Source organism: Onychostruthus taczanowskii, unplaced genomic scaffold, assembly GCF_017590055.1.
Source record: "Onychostruthus taczanowskii isolate IOZ18803 unplaced genomic scaffold, ASM1759005v1 scaffold60, whole genome shotgun sequence".
NCBI classification, from domain to species: Eukaryota; Metazoa; Chordata; class Aves; order Passeriformes; family Passeridae; genus Onychostruthus; species Onychostruthus taczanowskii.
Genome location: NW_024503680.1, coordinates 4,087,540 through 4,112,324, shown reverse-complemented (window position 1 = coordinate 4,112,324; position 24,785 = coordinate 4,087,540). Strand labels below are relative to the sequence as shown.

The 24,785-nt window shown below is 45.1% G+C and overlaps 2 protein-coding genes across 3 annotated transcripts in view; one reads left to right on the top strand and one right to left on the bottom strand.

Annotated features, from left to right (window-relative positions):
- Nucleotides 1-629: 629 nt before the first annotated feature.
- Nucleotides 630-5,045, bottom strand: TOMM34 (translocase of outer mitochondrial membrane 34). The gene is made up of 7 exons (XM_041419266.1): nt 4,894-5,045; nt 4,707-4,806; nt 4,408-4,560; nt 3,629-3,789; nt 3,218-3,362; nt 2,465-2,591; nt 630-1,688 (listed from the first exon to the last, which is right to left on the bottom strand). Exons 1-7 carry the CDS (start codon nt 5,006-5,008, stop codon nt 1,590-1,592), a joined length of 900 nt encoding a protein of 299 aa, XP_041275200.1. The 5' UTR covers nt 5,009-5,045; the 3' UTR covers nt 630-1,589.
- Nucleotides 5,046-5,097: 52 nt separating this feature from the next.
- Nucleotides 5,098-24,785, top strand: part of STK4 (serine/threonine kinase 4) — a 47,564-nt gene continuing 27,876 nt past the window's right edge. Inside the window, exons 1-10 of one of the 2 annotated variants that reach the window (XM_041419264.1) lie at nt 5,098-5,189; nt 7,978-8,058; nt 8,893-9,021; nt 10,841-10,955; nt 11,481-11,645; nt 12,052-12,219; nt 12,791-12,928; nt 13,597-13,725; nt 14,152-14,205; nt 16,039-16,225. In XM_041419264.1, the coding sequence (XP_041275198.1) occupies nt 5,158-5,189; nt 7,978-8,058; nt 8,893-9,021; nt 10,841-10,955; nt 11,481-11,645; nt 12,052-12,219; nt 12,791-12,928; nt 13,597-13,725; nt 14,152-14,205; nt 16,039-16,225 (1,198 nt within the window). In that variant the 5' untranslated portion in view covers nt 5,098-5,157. The remainder of the gene's footprint in view (nt 5,190-7,977; nt 8,059-8,892; nt 9,022-10,840; nt 10,956-11,480; nt 11,646-12,051; nt 12,220-12,790; nt 12,929-13,596; nt 13,726-14,151; nt 14,206-16,038; nt 16,226-24,785) is intronic. The other variant, XM_041419265.1, reaches the window with a different exon arrangement.

Here is a 24,785-nt window from a genome sequence, read left to right as displayed (position 1 = left end):
CTGCCATGCTTAGAAGCAGGAAGGGAGGAGATTGAGCAGTTTGTGCCCCTCAGGGAGGACTTGTTCCAAGCCCTGGCACATTACAGCTGATGGAGTACAGCCCTGGGACCGACAAAAAGCTGTTTAATGTCAGGCTAAAGTAAGAGGTCTTTGTCTTCAGTGGCATTAGAGGAATTGCTCTCTATTCAATTGCTCTCAAAATACAATTCAGTGGGGTACCTGCCTGAAACACTGCTGAGAGAGGCAAGGTGGGAAACAAATACTTTTGAACCCTGACCAAGGGCTAGCTTCCTCTTATCTTATTATTCTGTATTATGAGTTGGATTTGGTCTAGCATTGCCCAGCATCTTACTAGCTGAGGCAGAGGGCAAGGCTGAGCAATGGTTGGAAACCATGATGCAGTGCTGTGCTGTCCTTGGCATGCCTTTCCCAGCCCCAGTGTCCCTGGAGGCTTTCTGGTTCTCTGAACTCTAACTTCAATGGCCACTATGAGCTGAGGTCACTGTCTGAAAGAGCAAGGCCCTGTACAGTGCCTGAAGTCCTCTGACAAACAGAGGCCACAGTATGAAATGGTTCAACAAGTGCTTCCCTTCTCCTATTCCATCCATCACAAAAAACAAGTCCTAGAGTGAAAATAAACATGGCTTTAATGAGAACAGGTTTTAACAGTTCACAAAGTAACTCCAAGTATCTCTTTATCTACCATTTAAAATCAGTGCCATCAATACCAGCTCAGGAGAAATCTAAACATGCATTGAAGTAGTAAGCCAGACCTTAGCTGAGGTGTTACTGTGTATTTTCCTCCCTGTAACGCCCCATAGCAACTGCTCCAAAAGGCACAGAGGAGCTAAAGTGTTGTTTTTTTTTTTTTTTGAAAAAAACACAAGACAAAAAAACATTGCAAAATTCCCAAGCACCCAGAACCTGAAAGAACAGTGCACAGTGTAACAACGCAGGCTTAACTTGCTGCTTTTTTTCTTAAATGTGCAGAATAATTAAAGAAAGCTGCTACTGTAAACATCTGCCCAGCCACACTAAGCAGCAGAACTCAGCTGAGGGCCAGCAGGCATCAAGGGCGAGAGGGAACAAGCTTGGCCCTGTGCAAGTAACTGTGCCCCTGCCACAAGAAGGGTATGTGGTGCTCTGGCAAATACAGCAGATCTTGCAGCGACTTTCTTTCAGTAATAGCAGCACAAATGCAGCAAAACTGTCACCTGAATAAGGACTAAAACCCTCTGCCTGTAGCTCTTCAGACAGGAACAGCCACTTCTGTGCATCTTAGCCAACATGTAAAGAGTCCCTGAGGCCAATAGTTAGAGGCAAATTGACTTCAACCAGGAAAATTAACCTAAATGCCTCTTGGAGAGGCACACTAAAACTATGCATGATCATAGAGCCAGCTTAATAGAGTTTGATACAGATCATGTCTTAACAACCATTGTGCTGGTACAGAACCTCTTAGACCTCAGCAGCACTGGAAGATGGATTTTAACACCAATCCTGCATTGAGTGGTCCCTGTATCAACAGCAGAAGGGAGAAAGCTTTTCTCTGCAGTGGAAAAGAAAGCTTTCCTTGTTGCTTGGTTACCCTAGGCTCTGTTCAGTTCCTGCAGTAATCTCAGTGCAGCTGTGTTCTTTGGTTCAGTTTTCAACAAGCTCTTGATGTCAGCAATGCTTGATTTGTAATCCTAGAAAAATAATATTTTTTAAGGGGTAGTGCATTAAAAGGGCAGTCTAAGGCAGAACTACTACCCAGCAACAGAGGCTGACACAGCACAGTTAAGCCTGTGACTCCCTGGCACTGGCATTGATGTAGCTATTCTAAAACATGTTCAAACTAGGGCTGACAAGATAATTTCATCACTCAGGTGTGTTCTGAGTCCAACACCAATGCAGTATGTACTCCAGTACTGACTCCAGCATTCCTCAGGAGACAGAGATACAGCTCAACCCAGCACTGCTCTCTCTGGTGACCAGGGACAGGATCTGTGGGAATGGCCTGAAGTTGTGTCAGGGGAGGTTTGGGCATTAGGAAAAGGTTCTTCACCCCAAGGGTGGGTGGGCAGTGGAACAGGCTCCCCAGGGACGTGGTCACAGCACCAAGCCTGGCAGAGCCCAAGAAGTGTTTGCACAACACTCTGGGGCCCAGGGTGTCATTGCTGGGGGTGGTGCTGTGCAGGGTGAGGAGCTGGACTTGAGGGTCCCAGTGGGCCCTTTCTAACTCAGCACAGTCTGTGATTCTGTGAAAAACAGTTGCCTTCAGCATCTCTAGAAATAGGACCTAATGCTGACAAACTCGTGAGATTCTAACAGCAAAGTGTGATGTCTGACTCTTAGTCCTTAAAGGTCTGATGGCAGAGGTTGTCTAGCACAGAAACAAGCCCTGAAGGGTATCTCTGGCTCTGATCATTCATCAACAGCCATCTAGTCCTAGCCTGAAGCCCTTCAGAAACTCCTGACTTACCTTCAGTTCTTTAAGTGCTTGAGCACGCCTGTAGAGTGCCTTGACATTCTTAGGATCCAACTTCAGAGCTTCAGTGCAGTCCTGTGCTGCTTCCTTGTATTGCTTCAGGGTCAGGTAACAGAGAGCTCTGCAACACACACATCTCTCAGAGACCTTTGGCTGAAAGCAGCATCCACTGCCACAACACACAGAGCAGCTGTCAGTGCAACACAAAGCTGGGCTCCAAAACCATCCTCGTGTGCTCTGTCATCTTATTCTTGAGCCCAAGTTTGTTTCATTTGCAGGGAGGAAAAAAAGGAAATGGTGTTTCAAAGAAACAAAAAGGAAGATGTTTAGAGCAACCTGCCCTAAAGCCAAAGTGCACTTGCACTTGGAGGATGCAGGCTCCTGCCCCTGCCAGTGCAGCACCTGCTCTGCTTGCTGCATCTGCCTTACAAGTAATCTGAGTGTTTAAGAACAGCAGTCTGAGGCTTGTAGGAGAGCAGAGACCACTCAACATACCCCAGTCCTGTCAGACAAAGCAGGCAGGGGAGAAATCCCCTGGCAGCCCAGAGGGATGTGTCTCCAAGGGGTTCTGTAGTACCTGATCAAAGAATGTTATACTACAGGGAGGCTGCACTTGGGGTGAACCTGAGGGGGTGGTTTTGTTTTATTCATTAGTTTGGGAGCAAACATTAAACAGTTCTGCTAGGAAATACCATGGTGGTTTTTATACAGGGCCAAGAAATAGCTGGGCAAAGAGCTGAACAGTACCTGTTGGTGTAAGTTGCACATTCCTTGTTGAGCTTTAAACTCTCACTGTACTTCTCAACTGCTTTTTTATGGTTTCCTTTCTTTACTAATTCATTTCCTTCTTCCTTAAGCATTCTAGCTCTCTCCATGCCAGCAGCAGTCTTGTCTGGAAATGGTGTGAAAGGATACAGAACTCTATAAAACCAGCAAGAATATCACAGCCTCACAGAAAACAAATATCCCCATACCAGAGGCAAGACACAGAGACATCAAAGAAACCAGAATCAACCAAAAAGGCTGTGGCAGAGCCAGGCCTGGGTTTCTCCAGGCCTCAGCCCTGGCTCAGACACACCAAGCAGGTGTGGCAGCTGTCTTGTTCATCAGCCTTGGGAGCTAGAGGGCTCTCTGCCCAGCCCAAGGGCACGTTCCCACCTCCTTCTCCCTGTGGTGCAGTTGCAGGAGGAGTGTTTGCCCCAGGGGCCTGGGCAGAAGAAAGGCTCCACCTCATCTGGGCAGAAACAGGCACTGTGGGGATTGGTGGGAGCTTCTGACGCCAGTTCACGCCATCCTTCTCCAGCAGGGCTTTAGTCATCCTGGAAGAGACAGCTCCCAGTCACCCTGGCTGGCTGGATGGGCCACACAGTAGCCAGCCAGGTCACTTTCAACCTGGCTTGTATGTTAAGTACAGCATCGCTCTCCTTGCTAATTTCTTTACATGCATCTCAGCTAGGTTTATTCTACAGACATGACATTTGCAAAAAGATGATCTTCACACCAGCAGGGCTAAAAATACAACAGGACATGGGTTGGGGCTGTGATTACTCAGGTGAGCAAGAGACATGCATCTCACTCCTCGGTCTGACAAGCAGAGGGCACCAGAAAGAGAACAGGACTACAGCAGCCTGTAAACACAATAAACACAGAGAGGCTTAAAGGAGAGGGTGCTGAACTTTAGTTCACTATCTCCTTTAAACCAGGCAAAAGCAAAAACCAGTCCCCCAGCAATCATTCCCAGACCTCGGCCAGCACCCCGAAAGGAGCTCTAGGCACAGGCAGGCAGAGGGAGCACGGCCAGGCCTTGCTCCACTCGTGTGCCTGGGACCCAGCCTGGTGCTGCCAGGGCAGCAGGAATGAGCAGGGATGGAGCAGCAGCACCCGGCGCCGCATTCCCGAGCCTGTCTGCGCTCCGTGCCGCGGGCAGCGCTCCTCACCTGTTGACTCCATCGTGTGCCGCCTGCACGGAGCAGTCCACCTGCAGCGCCGTCTTGTAGTCCACATAGGCCAGCGAGTACCTCTCCAGAGCCTCGTACGCCGCTGCCCGCCGCAGGAGGGGCTTGATCCCGAACGGGACCAGCTCGAGGGCGCTGCGGCGGAGCGGAGAGCGCCGGGGCGCCGTGAGCCAGCGCGCCCGGGGCTGCGGCCGCGCTCCGCCCGCCCCGGCCGAGCCGGGCAGAGCGGCTGAGCGCTCCCTCCGGCCCCGCCGGGTGCCCCCGGCCCCGCCGCCGCTCACCTGGTGCAGTCGGCCACGCAGAGGCTGCAGGCTCCATCCTTGAGGTGGCAGGCGGCGCGGTTGGCCAGCAGCACGCTGCGCTCCTCGGCGCTGGCATCCCCTGCGCGGGGCACACGCGGGACAGCCGCGATTCAGCCGCGATTCAGAGGGTGCCCCCGCCCGCTCGCCCGCCCCGGTCATGCCCTACCTGCGGCTTCCAGCTGCGCCAGCGCCCGGGAGTAGAGCTCGGCGGCCGGGCCGTACTGCCCGCGGCGGAACTCCTCGTTGCCGGCCCGGCGCAGCGCACCGGGGGACGCGGCCATCGCGCCGCTGCCGCCGCGCCCGGGAAGCCGCGCCCCTCCCGCCGGAGCCGGGGCGGGCGCTCCCCGCTGGCATCCGGCGGCGGGCGGAAGCGGCGGCGGAGCGGTGCCATGGAGCAGTGAGGGACAGAGCGGCTCGCCGACAGACCGCCATGGAGACGGTGCAGCTGCGGAACCCGCGCCGGTAAGCGCGGGGTGTGTCCTGCCGGGAGCGGGGATGTTCCGGCCCGTGTTGTTGGCGGTGCGGGGCCGGGAGCGGGGCTGCGGGCGCGCCGAGCTCCGGCCGCCTCGGTTCTCCGGGGCGCTGCCGCTGCCCGGAGCCGCGGGGCCGCGGGCAGCAGTCCGTGGCACCGGGCAGCGCCTGCAGGTCCCTGCTGGGACAGCACCGCGCTCAGGTGCGGGAAAACAGCTTAAACCGGAACGCGGGGAGAAGGCGCTGCTGCGGGAGCTCCCGCCGGTACCGCGGCTGTGTGCCGAGGTGTGCCGGCCCGTGCCGGAGGGGTGACACAGCCCCGGTCACTTGTTCTCTCTTGGGTGAGTTTTGTGCGGGTCTGTGTCCCCGGTGCCGTGTCCGGGAGCGGTGGCCAGCCGTGGCACTGCCGCCGTGCCCGGGCACACCGAGCACATTGGGCACACAGGGCACGCCGAGCAGACCGGGCACGCCGAGCAGACCGGGCACACTGGGCACACAGGGCAGACCGAGCAGACCGGGCACACCGAGCACACTGTGCACACAGGGCACGCCGAGCAGACCGGGCACACCGAGCACACTGTGCACACAGGGCACGCCGAGCAGACCGGGCACACCGAGCACACTGTGCACACAGGGCACGCCGAGCAGACCGGGCACACCGAGCACACTGTGCACACAGGGAACACCGAGCACACTGTGCACACAGGGCACGCCGAGCACATTGGGCACACCGAGCAGACCGGGCACACCGAGCCCGGAGCCTCGGGGGTTTCGGGGCGACCCCCGCACGACGCCGTGAGTCCCGTATCTCGGGCTGCGGGCAGGGCTGGAGCTCCAGTGAAGTGTCGCTGTCACAATCCTATCAGCGGTTCCCAGCTGGGGCCCGGAACGCTTCGGCAGCGAACAAAGGAAGCTGCTGGCTCTGGTCCCCAGCGGCATTGGCCCGTTTGGTTAAACAGTGATGTATATTCTGTTAAAAAACAAAACAAGCTTGGTTTCATTCTATAATTGCTTATGGCGGTGTTGACGGGGCAGGTGATTAAGATTAGATCTGAATAACAACAGAGGTGAGGTTGGGTTTGTGTTGCTGTTACATCTGTGTGGTGTAAACATCCAGGAGAACACAGCAGTGAGTGCACTCGATGGAGCAGGACAACGCAAAGTAATTGGGCTCCTGGTCTGTAGTGGAAATTATGCTGTTTGCTGCAAGCACTGTAGTTGTCTGATTATTGTGTTTGGGTATATGAGAAGTCTATTTTTTCCCCCCCTTTTATGCTCGTAGAATTTAGGCCTCAACTTAAACAAGAAGGATCTGCCTCTTGCGTTACCACATTTTGGGCTCCTTGGAAATGGTGGCTTATGTGTTTTCTGGTGCATGTATTACTTGCTTTTCCCCTTTTCCCACACCTTCTTCCCTCTCCATTTTCACAGGGACGAGTAAATTCGGTTTAATGCTTATCTGAGCAGGGAAGCTAGCAGCTACTTTCAGTATTTCACCACTTCCTGAGTCTGCTTCTATATAATGTTTCCTCTGCTTCAGGAAGCCATTGTATGTGCTCCATGTGTGAGCTGCTCCACCCGTGTGGCTTTTGTACATAAACATAATAGCCAGGGATCAATGAATGCTTTTTCTTTCTATTTCTGAAGAAATTGGGTAAAAAAGTTAGATATTTAGTATAAAAATTAGTATTCCTCTAACTGGAGTCCTGATCTTTAGCAACAGCTGTAAGAGCTTTCAGGAGTAATTCACAGTTGCAGGCAACCATGCATGTTTTACTTTAAACACCAGTCAGTGCTAAAAACTCTTGAGACTCTTTTAAGTTTCTGCGTTTAAAAAACTTGAATGAGCTGGTTTAGGGAGTTTGGAGGGGGTTTTGTTGGCTGGTTTTTGTTTTTGTTTATTGTTGTTTCAGATTTTTTTTAGTTCACGTGAAAATGAAAGAGCACTTGTTTGTGGGCTGTTGTATACTCTGACCACTGACAATAAAATACTGTTTTCAGACCTTTTTGTTATGTAGTCCTTAGCTGTTTCAGGAGGTTTGGTGAACAGCTCTCCAGTGCAGACTCAAACAAATATGATTGAGCTTCTTGTTGCTTTGTGTATGGGATCTCCCTAAAAGCTGTACTGGGGGAAAGGGGGCCACATGAAGAATCACAGCACATGGCAGGTTTTTATTCCTAGAAATTATTTCAGCTGACTCTTACTAGCAATACTTTAAGAAGGATGGCATTAAGATCCTGAGAGTCAGATACAGTTTCCTTTTTCCTGATAGAATTTTCCTAGTATAGTCCAGGCCCATTAAGTTAAGATCTGAAGTTTCGATGTTGAAAATGCACAGGTGAGAGCAGTATTGCCTCCTGCCTCCCAAAAATGTATTCCATGCATACTCTAGGCATCAGGAAAGATGATGTTCCCTTTTTTTGGTAGGTATCCTTCCATTCCATATATTGAAATTCAGCAGATATGTTCAGTGGCTTCAAGACTGTGCCACACTGAGGTGTGACCACCAGCATATAGATCCTGAAACTGATTTCTGCCAAGAGGAGCTGTAGATTTGTGTGCCTGCTCACATTCTCTTTGTAATTCCCAGTCCTTTTTTGCTATTGGATGCTAATAATATTCAATCTCCTCATCAGTGAAATAAACTTATTTCATAATCAATTTATTTCATGCCAAACCCTTTGTATGTTTAAGTGGTGCTATTTATTCTTCTGTTTCAGCACAGCCCAAACTGCCATTAAATTAAATGTAATGATTTCTCTCTTCTTACCCATACAGGCAGCTGAAGAAGTTAGATGAAGACAGTTTAACCAAACAACCTGAAGAAGTATTCGATGTCCTGGAGAAGCTTGGAGAAGGGTATGTGTTGTGTTCCAGTGGGCCCAGTGTACATTTTTCTAAGAAAACACATCTGTGTAACAGAGGTGTGTTCAGTGGACTCTGTTTCACTTTTGTCGTGGTCCCGTTTCTGAAAGGTAGCTACTGACATAGTGACATTGTTTGGTTAATAGCAGAATAAAGAATTTGATTCCCAGGAGCTTAATCCAAATAGCAGGTTATGGTTCAGCAGTAGAGAGTTTAAAAGTTTGTGAAAAATCTCAGCCTGGAGTTGGTAGGATCCTGTGGGAACTCAAGAGATTTTGTGGTTCATCCCTGGTACCTCTTGAGGAAGATCTGCCTGGTGGAAGTGAGCTTGTGATGCTGTGCCCTTTGGTGAGGCAGAGCAGCATGGGGACGCTCCTGGAGTGACACGTTCACTGCCTTAAGCAGTTTGAAAAGACTGAGTTGTAAATGTGCCTGGCTGCTGCAAGTAAAGAAGGTGGAAATAAGAGTGATAATATCTGACAGGAATAAGCAAACCTCTCTGACCAGAGCTGTAATTCTTGCTGATGCTCAGCTTGTGCTCTGTGCTGGAAAAAGAGAATTTTTAGGTGTGAATTTGTGTGAAAGGCCATTCCAAAGCTATGGTCAGTGATGGTGTGCTCTTTCCTCACTGTCTAAGTTTGCTGACTTATTTGTATTGCAGTATTTAAAAGCTAGTGGGCCGATTATTTACATTAAAATACAAAATATTTTTAATAAAAGGGTAGTTAATGTTTTACCTGATGGTTCCACTCACAAAAAGCAAAACCATAACGTGCATTTTTAAAAACATTACTGTATTCAGTATTTGTTTAATGTTTTGTTTTCTAGTTCTTATGGCAGTGTGTTCAAAGCCATCCATAAAGAAACGGGTCAAGTTGTTGCAATTAAACAAGTTCCTGTGGAATCTGACCTGCAAGAAATCATCAAGGAAATATCCATAATGCAGCAATGTGACAGGTAAGTGTGTGCTGCAAAACCCTTTGTTTGCATGCAAGGAAAAGCATCACCAGTGGCCTGGCATTTAATCAAATAAGAGCCATGATGCCGCCTTAAATGCTTTTTTAAAAGGCTGGACTTGTACAATCAAGTTACCTGGTATCAACTGAGTCACCTTAGCTGACCATTTGGGCAGTGCAGAGGTAAGACAGCAGAGGTGTAGCTTGCAGCAGGAGAGGGCACTGAGCTGGGTGGAGTAACCCCGCACTGGCTGCAGCCCTGCGAGCGGCCGCTGCCTCCTGCCCGGGCACCGTCACCTCTGGGACAGTGGGAGCTGGATTGTGTGCTGCACAGCAGCTGCCCTGCCCACAGGGGTGGTGGTGGCTTCCCAGCAAGGCATAGAGAACTGTTAGAAGGAGGTTTTTTGTTTCCTTTCTAAAGGGCACGTGGATGAGAGCCGCTAATGCATGACTGCTCTTGCGTGTGCGCAGCCTCCCTGCTGTCACCTGCCCCTGTGGCAGGGCTGTCCTTCCTGGTGCTGTCCTGCCTCTGCAGCTCTGCTGCAGTACAAGCTGTCTGCTGGTCTGAGCATCCCCTGAATGACCTGCTGGCAGCTCTGTGGGCTGATGGTTCTTGTTCCCTTGTGCATGTTTTTGTAGGAAGAGATGCTGCAGTGACTTGGCCAGTGAAGAGCTTGTGGGTAGGGAAGACCCCCTCAAAGTCCAAGGCTGAAGGTTTAAAATACACTCATTTCTTCTGGTGTTATGAATCTGGCCTTAGGAAACACTGCGTTGAAGGACTTCCTGCGTGGAAAGCTATTTAAAATAAATTACATGAGCAGTATAAAACTGTGGTCCCAGTCACTTACTCTATTGCATTCCACTCTCACTGTAGTTAAATGAAGATTACTTAGGGGCAGGCAGCAGAGTGTATCTTGAAAAGAAATTGTTACTGAAAAATCTTACTGTGTAACTTGAAATGCATTACTACTTTCTCTTAAATATTAGTATTGTATGGCCTAAAGTGAGACCTCAGAGTTGTGAACAGCAGAGGGAGTGAATCACTGGAGCATCACATTATGTGTGCAGGCATTAAGGGACACTGTGCAGTGTGACTGACTCGCTAGTTTTAAAGCTTTTTCATTAGAAAATTATCAGCAGAGAATAGATTAAACACACTTTTGTTCCTTAGCTCCATTCCCAGCAAATCAGGGACAATCTTTCTGTTAGTTTCTGCTTTACCTTTTCCAGAGGACACATGTTTTTTCTGAGCAGTGTATTTTACTAGGTTGTTTGCTATTTGGGCAGCCAGATGGCTGACTAAGACAGTCTTAGGTTATGCTGAGATCCTAAAATATATCCTGGACTAAATCAAAGAGACAAGTAGGTTCATGTGGTAGTGGAGGAACATTTGTCTTAATGAACATGATAGCTATTTTCCAGCAAATTGTGGGCTTTATTTATTATTTCTGTTTGTTTGCCAATGTTTTGCAGCACCTTTACCAGGGGCTGCTGTGGCCTGTTTCCCATTCCTTGTCCTGCCCCAGCACTGCCCCTGCTGTAACCTGGTTCAGGGAGCTGAAGCAGACTGAAGGCTAATCACCCCTTGTTTCCGTGGGATTTGCTGGACAGTTTAGCTCCCTGGAGTGACTTACTGGCAGGTCATGTGAGCCCTGCTGTGGGAGCAGGCTTGGCAGGACTGGGGAGCCCTGTGCAGAATTCAGTGGCACTTCAGCACTGAGTTTCTAAAGCATACTTAGGGGCTCTGCAGTGTATTGTGCTTATTCAGTGATGCTGGCTCCTGGTGTTTGACCCTTTGTTTCATCCTTCTTCTTCCCTAGTCCTCATGTGGTGAAATACTACGGCAGCTATTTTAAGAACACGGACCTGTGGATAGTCATGGAATACTGTGGTGCTGGATCTGTGTCTGACATTATTCGGTTACGAAATAAAACTGTACGTGTGTCCTTTCTCCTTGGAGTGCATGGGTGGGAGTGTGGGTGTCCAGCAGCTCAAGGAAGCTGTGTAGTTAGAGCAAAATTCTCAGTGTTCAGTGCCTGACACAACCATTGGCCATGATTTGAGATGCAGGTCCTTTGTTACTCTGAAAACAAGAAAACTGATTACATTGAATTTTGGTTATCTGGACAATTTAATTGGTGTGTTGGTTCTCTCGAAAACCTAGATTGATTCCAAGTAAGACCCTACTTTGCCTTACTTTGTTTATTGCAGGATAAGAATTACTAGTTGAGAAAAGGTTATAGCATATGAAATGAGGTGGTGTGTTTATGTATGCTGGTTGTGATCTAATTCTTCTGCTACATAATGCTGTAAGTCACTAACTGATTCCCCATTGGTATGGCAACCTTTAGTGAAGGCAATTAAGTGGCAATTAGTGAATCTCAGTAAAACACAGACCAAAGCACAACAGAGCTGTGTCTCAGCCACTGGTGTGTTGGCAGTAACTCTTCCTTTCTTCAGCTCACAGAGGAGGAAATTGCTACAATAGTGCAATCGACTCTGAAAGGACTCGAGTACCTGCATTTTATGAGGAAAATACACAGGGATATCAAAGCTGGAAATATATTGCTAAATACAGAGGGACATGCTAAACTTGCTGATTTTGGAGTGGCAGGACAACTTACAGTAAGTAAAAGCAGGGTGGCTGTGTACATTTCAGTTTATCTTTTTTTAACCTGTGTGTGTGATGGGACTGTGGAGCTGGACAAATTGTTCATAGCTGGTTTTTAGCACTTTGCATCAACATGAGATGCTAAACCAGCAGCAGCTTAGAGCAGATCTTCCTCTGTGGAAGCTGTTACAACTAAGTAATGGTTTGCAATAGCATTTGGTGCTTCTTTTAGTATACTTTTAAGTTCAGTGAGCACGTTTTGATTGATCTTTGCAGACTTCTGTATTCTAGTCTTGCTGAGTCTAATAATCTGCATGCCTGCAAGATAATTAGGGTGATAATTAATGATGATTAATCATTAATGACTGTTTGTGGCTAATACAGCTGCCATTGTCTGGATCTTTATCCTTTTCTCCTCAGGACACCATGGCAAAGCGGAACACAGTCATAGGGACCCCGTTTTGGATGGCTCCAGAAGTGATTCAGGAAATTGGGTACAATTGTGTGGCAGACATCTGGTCCCTGGGAATCACAGCAATAGAAATGGCTGAAGGAAAGCCACCATATGCAGATATTCATCCCATGAGGGTAAGGACTGTGGCCTTAAATGTATTGCTGTATGGAAAAGGTTTGATATCATAGCTGGCTGAATCATATATCAGCATGCAATCTTGTTTTTAATGTATAGAACAGGTTGTTTTCTGTCAGTTCTTTGTACTGTTGATTAAATTAAAAACAGGTCTTTGTGAAGAATCTGCATGGGAATTAAAAAATCACGATCCTCTTCTGTTAAGACATAGCTGGTGCTCTGTGTTGGACATGAAGGATATTTTCATCTGGAGTATCCAAATAGTTTTTTGGATTTTTTTTTTTTTTTTTTTAATGCAAGCACAAATTTTAGGGACTGAAAAATGTCAGATTGGCACTTTTGGAGCAGATAATGGCTCAGCCAGGTGTGAGCACCTAGTAAGAAAAGTCTGTTTTCCTGCTACTCGATCCCTGTGAGCAGCTTTGTGTGTAATATTGGCACAAACTCCTCAGAGGCAGCACCTGGAAAAGTCCACTGTTCTTTAGTACCAGTGAGCCTTTGGGTGTATTTATGCTGAATTGTTGGTTTTAAGCTTTGTTATGGAAATCTGAAATATTCTTCTGCTTTCAGGCAATTTTCATGATTCCTACCAATCCACCTCCAACATTCCGGAAGCCGGAGCTGTGGTCGGACAGTTTTACAGACTTTGTGAAGCAGTGTCTTGTGAAGAGCCCGGAGCAGAGAGCCACTGCCACACAGCTGCTGCAGGTCTGCCTTTTCTTAGGAGAGCATAAGCTCTGGGGGAGGCTTGCCCAGCCTAGGCTGTGCCTCTTGGGATGTTGGTTTCGTTTCTTGCTGTTCCTGCTCGCTGCAGATTTTACTTTTTAGTAACTCGTTATAAAAATTTCACACAACTTCAACTTCTCAGTTCTTCTCTAAGAACCAGTCTGACTTCAACTTCCTTTGTCTTCTCTGAGTTGTTTTTGTTGTTTTGGCTTTCAGAGTTTGTTGTTGGTTTGCTGGTTTTGTTTGGTTTGGATTTGTTGTTTTACTTTCAAATTCCCACCAGCACTGCCAAGAAAGTGTCTCTTAAAACACAAAACAGGGCAGGCTAAGTCTAAGTGGTTGCTCAGAATGTTCCAGGCATGGTAATGGTCTGTGTAATTGGTTCTTGACAGCTAAGCTAAGGAAAGAAGTAAGTAGAGCTGTGGGTAGTGAATGAGCCCAAGGTCTCAGATCAGTTGTGCCCTTGGAGCTTGATCTTGTTTGGAGGGTGGAAGGTCTCCCTCCTGTGCCAAACAGAAGGACTGGATCTTTATTTTAGTAATGTTTCGAGTTAAACCTTAATTTGATTTGAAGTAGGCCATAGTAACAGTGTTTTACTGTTCTGTCCTGCTTTGGATGCAGTGCTTATTTGTTTTTAAAATATTTCTCAGCATCCATTTGTTAAAAGTGCCAAAGGAGTATCAATTCTGAGAGACCTGATTAATGAAGCAATGGACATCAAGCTGAAGCGCCAAGAGGCACAGCAGCGTGAGCTCGATCAAGAGGATGAAGAAAATTCAGTGAGTATTTAATAGCAGCAGTGTGCAAAGTCCAAACTCTCACTCCTTTCATAAGGCTTAACGGCTTCAGGTTTTGTTTTTGCAATATTTTGTCCAATTGCCAGTGGATTTGACTTAGTTCTGGAGTTTTCTGCTTTATGACTGTGTAACCTGATGCTTGGTCTCTGCTCAAGCTGTATTTGAGTGGGACAGGCAGCATGTGTGGGGTACTGTTCACCTTGTAGTGTAGCTTGAGGCTGGGCTACAGAGTGCTGTATGCAGGAGACTTAATTCCTTTTCCCAGTTGGATTATATTATTTATGCAGCAGTGAGAATGTTTTCATTGTAGAATCAGGTCTTAGACTGCTCTCCTTGTACAGAATAATAATATAATCTCTGATGCACTGTGATATAAGTCTGTTGTGTTGTTTTACTGTTGTGCTTTAGAACATCCCTTATAGAAACTTTCTTCTACACAAGAGCAACCGACAGAAGCCTGAGGTGAGGGCATGGGAAGTGTTCAGGGCTTGCTGTGAATTTCAGTTTGGCTCTTTGTTTCGGTGGTTACAGCATGTGGATTTGGGAAGCATGTTGAAAGCTGGTTTTTGAGCCTCTGCCTGCTTCAGCCTGAGTAAATGAAATGGGCAGCACAAGGCATTGTATGCCAGCCCTGCTCAGGGCTGACACTCCAGCAGCATGGTCCACGGTGTCTGTGCTGAACACGTTGTGCATCTGGTTTTGCAGTCTAGGACTGGGTATTTATTCAGTGTGGAAGTAACTTTATTGGTCACGTTGCCATGATGTCAATTCTATGAGTACTGTCCCTACCCTGAGTTTTGTCTTTGCCATCCCTTCTTCATTCCTGACTGATCTGGGGTCACAGTGCTGAGAGGTGGTGTCTGTGTGGTGCAGTTGAGTCCTCTCTGTTGGTGTGTGTGTTTTCCTGAAGCTTCTCTACTCCGTGTCTGCTAGCAGAAAAGCTTCCCAAACACTTCCCAAGTGATGTGAAAACTTCTGATGCAGTCCTTTGTTAAATGATGTGTAGCTAACAAATTTATTACTTCCTCTCACCCACTCAACACCACACAAAATTAATTCTCCTCTGTTAACATCTTGTGTAGTTTTCTCCTCTCTTGCTATTGGTTTTGAGGTTGGGAAGTAAATTTTATAGACACTCTTGACACAACAGGTAAAATGCTGGGCACACCAGAACATGGAGAGGTGACTTCTCTCTTTCCATGACACTGAAATGGAGTGTTACAGCTTGATGTGCAACACCTGTGTGTTTTCCTCCTAACACTAACACAGATCAGTAAAGCCATGGTCACATAAAGAATGTGAACTTCATCCTGAGAACAAAACAGGAGCATCTCATCTAAGGTGAGATGCCTAGAAACTCTTGTGTAAACCTAGAAAGGGACTTCTGATCCTCCAGTTGGATATCTGGTCCACATTTTGAAGAAATCAAATGGATTGTGGAAATCTTGACCCTGTTCTTCATGAAGTCCTAGTCACAATGCACACTTAGTGAAGCACACAGCACTTGGTGGAACTGCCACCTTTGGGTAACATAACTCTACAAGGAAGTTCTTCTGCCAGAATTGGTTTGAAGAGGTTGTGTTTTCCTACAGAACCAGTCTCCTAAGCCTTGGCAGCAGTAATTCCAATTCTGCCAGAATTGGTTTGAAGAGGTTGTGTTTTCCTAAGCCTTGGCAGCAGTAATTCCAGCTTTTGTTATTAGTCCCTTTAAGTAATTTTCATTTTAAAAACTTACCGAACTTTGATCATTTGTTTGAATCCTTTTTAAAGATTTGCAAATGTAATTTTTTTTTCCAGTGCTCCTGAAGTTTATAATGAGTAAAACTACCTAAATGTTAGAAATAGAAAAAAACCAGGATGAGGGGCTTCTCTTTCCATGTGCCACACACTCTCCAAACTTAGAGCTGGTGACTCCTCAGTGAGCTGTACCGCTGGAGACTGGGTTAGGGTCAGAACTCAGGTTTCAGAACTGCCTGCATGAATAGAAACACTAATGACTGATTGAGTGCTCTAATCTACTCGTACAGCCACTTCAATGAGATACAACTTGCACTGAGAAGTTTCTGCTGATTATTTATCTGTTCTCTTACTTATCATGCTGGCAGAAAAGCATTCGTTAGTTTTCATTACCTGTTTGGAGATGACAGGGAGAGAACCAAGTGCATAAACCAAACATTGCTTCTGTGTGTGTCTGTAAAAACCTCTGAATTAGTGTGACTTGCCAGTGTCCTTAAACACAGACATTCTTCATGGCACTTCATCAGTAAAATCTGTGTTTGTGGCATGTTTGAACAGGAGGAGGATGAGACGGATTCGGGCACCATGGTGAGGGCGAGTGGAGATGAAACCGGCACGATCAGAGCTGTGAACACCATGAGTGATGGAGCCAACACCATGATAGAGCACGATGGCACCCTGGAGTCCCAGCTGGGCACAATGGTCATCAACACCGAGGAGGAAGAGGAGGAGGGCACCATGAAAAGTAAGGAAACATCTCTGACTTCTGGAATATTACTTAAAGTTTCATGTGGGCTGTGATATGTATTCTCAATCTGCTTTGATATTTTTGCTTGATTATTGTGTCTTTTGGATGTAGGGACCCAAAACTCTTAGGTCAGTGCCTTCTGAGAAGCCTTTCTAGGTTGAAGTTTCAAGCCATGCTTTGTAGTCTTGCACTTGGCATGGCTGAAGTACACAATTTCCACAAGCTTTTGTGTTAGTCAAATAAGATCTGATTCTAGCTGGTAGTTTGGGGTGGTTTTGTGTCACTTCTATTTTGCTGGTTTTGTATTTTTCACTGAATGTAGAAGGGAACTCTAACGAGGGGTTAATCACAAAAAGTGTGTTGCTTTAGATGATGATCTGGCTGTAACCTGGCCTCTGAAAGCAGTAACTCCTCTGTTTTAGGAGTGATGTATTCAATGAAGAGACAGATTTATGAAATGACAAGTACATTACAGGCTTCCTCATGGCAGGACACGCCGTGGGAGGGGTTGGCATCCCTCTGGAGTGATGTGCTTCTTTTGTGCTACTGCAGTCACTGAGGACAGCCCAGTGAGCTGTGTTGCTGTTTCAGACATTCGAGTTGAAATCCATGCTGCCCTAAAACAGGAGAGCTTACTAAAGCCACAAGCCTTGTCAGAGGATGCAGGATTTAAAATTATGTGACTGATAGTCTATGGAAGACCTTACAGCTTGAGCTGCAAAAGGGTTGAAATGTTTCTTTAATCAAAGAAATGGCAGGGAGGGCCTTCCTAGAAAAGTATGACTACAATAAAAGGAATTTTTGTGAATTATGGGTTTTCATAGAAATCCATTCCCACTGTTTAGTTAACCTCCCAGGCCTGAGGCAGAGGTAGTCAGGGATGACTCAGTGGCCAGCCTGGATGTTTGTTTGCTCAAGGACTGGAGAAAGTGCTGACTGAGGGCTTAGCAGTACTCAAGTATGATCATCACATGCAAGGCTTGTTCTTTTGGCACTGGCACTGCTTCCAAAGACTTCCTTGGCCATCTGATATTGAGCCTTTATCTGTTCTTCACAGGAGTTTGGAAAAATCCTTTCCTCAGGAATATCTGTGCTGAAAGCTTCTTCCCTGTCGGGGCCCTTTGAAGCTTGTGAAACAAAGTTGGGTTTGAGAGGGAGATTTCAGCAGAATCCCTTTAAAGATTTTTCCAAACTTTGATAAACATGATTCAGCACATTAAAACCCAGAGGTGTCAGTCCATGTAGCAGCTTGGGCCAGCAAAGACAATGGTGTGGTGGAAGAAGGTTGGTCTAGCAAGGACATGGATGGAGGCTTAGAGCAGCAAAAATGTCATGCAAACAAAGGGACATTTCAACAGTCTTGTATTTGTGGGATTCCCAGACCAAGGAAGGAATGATGCATCTGATTCCATGTTCTTAGAAGGCTAATTTATTACTAGATTATATTAAAGAATACTAAACTAAATTATACTAAAGAATACAGAAAGGATACAGACAGAAGGCTAAAAGATAGTAATGAATCTTGTGACACTCTCCAGAGTCTGACAGAGCTCTCTCCAGAGCTTGGCCCCAGTTGGCCAATAAGTGAAAATAACTCACAGCAGAAACCAATGAAACAATCACCTGTTGGATAAACAATCTCCAACCACATTCCAAGACAGCAAAACACAGGAGAAGTAAATGAGATAATATTGTTTTCCTTTTTCTCTGAGGCTTCTCAGCTTCCCAGGAGAAAAATACAATAATACGACAGTGACACAACAGTACTAAATAAACCTGGTGAAGCTGCAGGCTCCTTACTAACAGACAGCACTGGTAGTTTCTCATCCTCAGTGTGTATTGTTCCATTTTGTGGCTCACAGTGCCAGAGGTTTTGCTGTCTGGTGCTCCTGCACTGCCAGCACTGTGGAAGTAAGCGTGGCTCACAGTGCCAGAGGTTTTGCTGTCTGGTGCTCCTGCACTGTGGAAGTAAAGTACCTCTTGAATTTATCTCCCGTGTTTGACGTGTGCTTATCTTCTCGCTATCTTTTTAAGGCTGCAGTGCTTGTAACTCAAAGCACCTGGTGCTGAGTGTGAAGTGCTGTTCAGAGGCTTGAGGAGATGCCTTTGGTAGTGTCCCTTCAGCAAGGACACGCTCAGGTTTGGAGCAGGGTGAGTTGCAGGGATGCAGCGATGCCTTCAGCACAGGGCAGCTCTACCCTCAAGAGGGAGCTCCACAACAAGCTCTGGCACCTCCAGAGCCCCTGACTGCAAAGTGGAGATGTTATTTTAAACCCTCCTTAGACCCCAGGCTCCTTATAAACTGCCTGCTCCTCAGCTGCTGCTGGGCAAGGCGTTCACAGCCAGGTGTGTGGCGGAGGTGCTGCAGCAGCTCTGGAGGTGTTTGGAGCCCTGGAGGGGGTGGCTGGCACAGGGACCACTCCATGCCCATGGGCTTCACACAGGGATGCCCAGTGAGCCCACTCTGCAGGTTATAATAATGCAGGTTATGCTGCATTTTGCCTGCTTGTAGCTTCATTCCAGCAAATCTGATGTTAATGAAAATAACTTCATTGTAACACCCTTTTCTCCTCCTTTGGTGGCGTAACTCTGAAATGCTGGCTGCTGCACGGAGCACTTCTCAGTTTGTTTTGGGGATGCAAGGCAGTGTCTCTGAGCAGTTTGCCCTTTGTGAGAATTCCCTGCAGCTCCATTTTTTAGCTTGCCATTTACATATTCATACCAGTTAAATGCATTTAGCCCTAAAGCTCATCACCCTGCTGCAGAACCCTCTGGAGAAAGTGGTTTTTTGTAATCTTACGTATAAATATAATAATGCTGTTTGAGAACAACTGAGTTTTAAGGAGCTTCATTGAATCATATTTTTAAAGACACCTATTTTTTTTTTGGCAGTTTGTCTTATGACTCACAATAGAACCTATTTTTAAGTCAATAAAAAACTTCTGGTTTGTTTTTTTTACATGGCATTATAGCTTCCCTAGGTGTCCTGGGCTTTTTAACTGCAGGATTCTGAAGTTGTGTTCTAGCCATTCTTTCTAATTAAAAAAAATAAATCTGTGTCTTAACGAGTTTTTTGTTTGGTTGTATTTCTTTTTAATGCAAAAAGTGTGTAAAGTGTTGTATTTCAGTGTTTTATAGATAGGATTGTCCTAGAAATCTCAAGCAAACAACTTCCAGTAGCCTTGAAAGTGCAAATAACTTCCAGTAGACTTGAAAATGATTCTTGCATAAATCAGTTTGTGACTTTTTAGGCTCAGAGGAATCTTAAATTCCAGTATTTTACATTGTAGGGGAAGTTTTGTTTTGCAGTCAATTGAGCCGTAATTGTGTTTGCTTAAATTCTTTCCTTTGCTTGGTTTTATTCTGGGCACTCAATATAAATAGGCATCATTAAAAATGTCACTGTGACATTCTGTTACACATTCTGAAGGCACTCAAGTGATTGCCTGAGACTGCAGATACTAAATTGTGCTGGGACACATTTTACTTCTAAATCGATTGCTGAAAGATTACTTATGGATTGCAGTTAAACTATTCCAGGAAAACTTTAAATGGAGCTGGAGAACTACAGATGAGCAATGATTTGTAATAACAGACATTTCCATCGTGCTTGAGAGCTGGAATAACTTTTGAGCTGTTAATATGTCTGGAAATGTCCTTTTGAAATTTTACTATGAGAGAATATATAGTGATAGTAATCAGTGAAGCATGTTTTACTCTTTATGCTTTTACTCTTCCTTTTTCTGCTTTACTTGCTGTACTTGTTTAGATAGTGGAATCTTGGCATGAATTTGTCTCTTTGATTTAAAGAGTGGAACATAATTTTATAATAATGTTGCCTTCCTTGAACACTGCAATACAATCAGATCCAAGTGAAATTGGATCTAGTTTGTCTAGTACTATAGTCTGCCCTATTTTCTCTGTTAAAGTACATCTTGCTTGTTTAAGCATCAAATAATGGGTGAATTGCATTGGAGAATGCAGAACTGCCAGCAGCAGTGTGAGTTGGGCTGTCTGCTGCTTGGGTTGAGATAAATGAGGAATCTGGAGACAGGGGAAGGATTGTGGCTGTGGGGTTCTTGTTCATGTGGCACACATTCAGTACAGAAAGAGACCAGAAGCTTTAATTACACTGTTGTCTCTACCTTGATAATGTTATGTGCTGGTAAAAATTCTTTAGAGTTTGTAAATGTTCAAAATAAAAAAAAAAAAAATCCAGGCTTCATTCTCATACAGTTTGAGGTGGCTTGGGTTTAGGGGAAGGATTGTGGCTGTGGGGTTCTTGTTCATGTGGCACACATTCAGTACAGAAAGAGACCAGAAGCTTTAATTACACTGTTGTCTCTACCTTGATAATGTTATGTGCTGGTAAAAATTCTTTAGAGTTTGTAAATGTTCAAAATAAAAAAAAAATCCAGGCTTCATCCTCACACAGTTTGAGGTGGCTTGGGTTGTGTTGTGCTTTTACCATGCCCACACTGCTAAGCATGGTTGTGTCATTTTAAAAAAGTATTTCCCCTTTTGAGGGGGAATTGGGCTTCATTAGCAAATTAAATGAGGTAAGATGCAAACTTGGCAATTTCCTATTTGAAAAATGATTCAGAGTCAGCTTGTCATCTTGGTGGCTGTGTGAGACATCCAGTGGGTGACACTTAAACCTGAGCCAGAGAAATGTTTCTGCCAAGACTCAGGAAACATTTTTTCCCCGTGAATTAACCTGAGATTTTTCACATAAAGCAATGTAAAAATCCTGCAGTGTGAGCAGCAGAATGAGAATGGGTAGCAGAAGGATTATGTGATTGCATTAATATTGTAATTGACTAAAGTATTACTGGTGTACAGCCGAGGTAGCTATAATATCATTAGTTGTCCAGCAAAGTGCAGTGGCACGTTATCCAAATTGCTCATGCAGCTGCTGTGGAGAAAAACTCCACATCTTGTCAGGATTTACATCATGTGTGCGTCAAAGATACTGACCAAAGTTCTTATTTTGCCTCTGGTTTTCTCCATGGACAACAACAGCTCTTTGCAGCAGCTTCCCACTACTTAGTGTTATTAATGTCCAGTGGTGCAGTCCTGTGTTTAAAGCAAATTGGTCCATTTAGTCATAATTGAACCATAAAACACTCCCAGCATTATAATGCATTTAAATAACATGCTTCTGATACAAACTCCTACATTGATTAAATTGTTCTCGAACTGTAAGAATCATCCTGCTGCCACTCTTGGGGTGTGGAGAATACAAATCTGCACAGAGAAAATGTTCCTGTTGCTTTTTGACTTTTAATAGCAGCCTTGCTGGCAAGATTGACATAAACAGTGGCCAGCAAAATTTGTTTAAGAGTATTAAGTGTGTGAACATGCAGACAGCATTTCTGAGGGATGGGAGGTGTTGTGTGTGCTGTCATTTTGTTGTGGGGTTTTTGTTGTGTGTTTTTTTTAATTGAGCACTGGCCCTAGTAATTGAAATACTGGCTCTGTGCAGGCTGGAGAATGAAGGGAAGTTAATCCAGGATCTAAGGGGAATGCTTGTCTACCTTTGGTTGTCCTGTACATCTGACAAAGCTTCATTGCTAAGACAAAGTGAATATCTGTTTATCTTGTCAGAGATACTGAAATTGGAGAGAGAATGTATGTGTTTAACAGAGCTATTTCTGCTGGTTTTAACAGTTTATCATTGAGCACTCCTGTATTTAGTTAGAAAGTAGGGGATTTTTTTTTTTTTCTGGACAGAAGCATTTTTCTTGGAGAAGATGGGAGATGTGATTATCAGGGTCCTGGGCACTGTGCAGGAGGCAGTGTGCTTCAGGAGACAGCCAAGAGACACAGTAGTAGTAAATCACTTAGTAAGTACATCTCTGTCCCAAGCACATTCATGCATTTGCACATACAGGCAAACTGGAGCCTACGTGTCTCTTCTAAGAATAAACTCACTCCCTACTGGATCAAAATAAATCCTGAAGAAAGCCTTACTCCTAAGCAGGAACTAAGAAAAATTGTAAGCTCTTAAATTCCTTCATTGCAGAAGTTCAAAACCAAATTTGTTTCTACCAGCAGATTTTCAAGCTTCGGGGGAAAAAAAAAATGTTCATTGCAATGTTGTTTTCTGTTCTCTCTAGATAAGCAAATGAGTTTCTGGCTTATGAATAGAAAGGGAGTTAGGAAGTGCTTGCTTGGTTCTGTGCCATCTGGGGAGCCTGAGCTCTTACCCACAGGTGCTGGATGTGAAGACTACATCCCTGCTGATGAGGTTGTTTCTCATGAAGATTTATGAGGAGCTGAGGCAGAGGATGCAGAGTAGGAAATGTTCACTTCTTTCTGGATGCACCTTCACATCTCACTGCCTGTCACGTGCAGTGGCTGCTGGACTAAATTAGCAATTCAGGCTAATGAGACATGAGGTGGCCACGGAAAATCTGTGATGGAGGAAGAAAGCTGCTCTGTATTTATAATCATGTCTGAGATTTAAAGCAGAGGAGATGTAAAAGGAGGTAACCTGACCTTAAGCACCTTCAATTACTGTGAGGATTTCCTCCCCTATTTTTGGAAGGGTTCTCGCTGTAGATGTTACAGCTTTGGGTAAGTGTTGGTGCTTTTCTCCTTAGATGTCTTTCACACTTTATTCATTCATAGGTTGATTTTTATGTTCATTTAGGAGTTTCTTATTAATAGCAGAACCTGTTGGGAGTGTTTTGGTTTGATTTAATTTGAGATAGGCCATAATTACGGGGAGACTTGTCCTCATAAAGAGATAAAAAGTGTTACGTGTTCTGCTTTTAATGCAGGGAAATTTCAGCTCCTCTTGCCATGGGATGAACTTATTAACGATGGAGCAATTTTTGCTCTGGTTGAATAATTTGACATCTCTCTGCTCTGCTGCTTAAAATGACTCAGTCCTCTTCAGGCTGTACAAATTATGCTGTCCAGCTGCTAAAGTTCATCTGTGATCTCTAAAAAATAGCCTAAAGCAAAGAAAACTGCAGTTCCATTTGAAATTTAATATTAATGAAGTGTTGCTTACACATGACCATCAGGCACTTTTTTGTGCATCCTAAGTGTGTATTTTCAGTCTTAAAGTTACATAATTGAATATAAAGCAGCAGCTTGCTGAGACTAGTGAGGACTAAGGCTTAGTAGAGGTTGCAGCCTCTGAATTTTTGACAAATGCACATATATATATATGAAGGATCATGTTTTAGTTCAAAATCACTAATGTAGTAATTGATCACTTCATTGTTGCTGATTTATGTCAGCTTCATTGTAAATTAATTTGTAACATTATCTCCTGACTGTGCCCAGCCATAACTCCAGCTCCAATTTTTGTGGTATAGGGAGGAATCTAATAATTGTGACTTCAAGAACAGGTGTTTGAGTATTAAGTGTATAAACTGCCTTGAGTAAAGTGCACACAAAATGTGTTCCTGAGGTTGTCTTTCTCTCCCTCTCATGACAAGCTTTGTAACTCCAGAATATTCACCCCAGGTAGACCTTAGCAGTCCCTTTCAAGAGGAAAGAATAATAAAACAAGGATTCTTGTGATGTCAAGTTTGAGTAGAGAAGAATAATTTTAGAGGAAAGCAGAAATTTTATTTTCATTGCTCAGCAAGCTTGTTCAGATAGATAGAAGGTCTTTGTAAATCTCTCTTTCTTTTTGAAAGCATCCTTTGAAGCTCATAAGCTTCTGAAAATTTTCAATTGTGAGAGCTAATTTGGCAAAATCAACGAAATGAGTCTTTTGATTTCTGGGGCTAGATGATAGCAAATGATCTGGTTTCATGGATATTCTTTACTGCTGGGTATGAAAAGTAAATCTCTTGCTGCTTTGATTGACTGGGCTGTTTCTTCTTTATCATTCTGCTTTCTCTGCAGCATCATATGGAAATGCAAATGACTTGGAGGCTCTCCACCCTTTCTTTGTCATCTTTTGCTTCGTGTGAGGTGGTTTGTATGCTGCAGTCACCCCCTAAGACTGACCTATTACATGGTGACATTTTTGGAAAGGAGTGGGCTGTTGTTCAGTTTTTTCCTTACAAGTTGCCCTTGCTGTAGCCTGGCAGAGGAGAGGATCCAAGTGCTGGCTTCTTGCAGAGCCCTGCCTGTACCTGTCAGTTCTGTTTGGGCTGTTTGTGCTTGGAGAGGGACTGTCCTAGCCTGCACACTGCCACGTGCAGTTGGACATTGCTTTCCAGTGCTGAAGGATAACACAGAAATTCAAGTTTACAGGGATATTTGTTGTGCACAACTTAGAGCATTCTCTACCTTTGGACCCACTAGTTTCATACCTTTTTCTGTTCTCAGGCACAGTAGTACTGATGTTTTTATACTTTTTAAGCATGACTTTAAAACCAGCCAACACCTGTGAGTTTTCCATGGAGGGCTTCTGCTCTTCCAGAATGCAGGCTGAGCTCTGAGCAGCCGCTCTGAACCTCCAATTCTGCAGTCAGTTGGACCAGCCCCAGCAGAGCTGTGGTGTTCCATTTGTGTAATTAATATAGCTCCTAAAAGATGACTGCATATCTAAATGATAGACCTTTAATGGCTCCAGGGAGCTCTCATG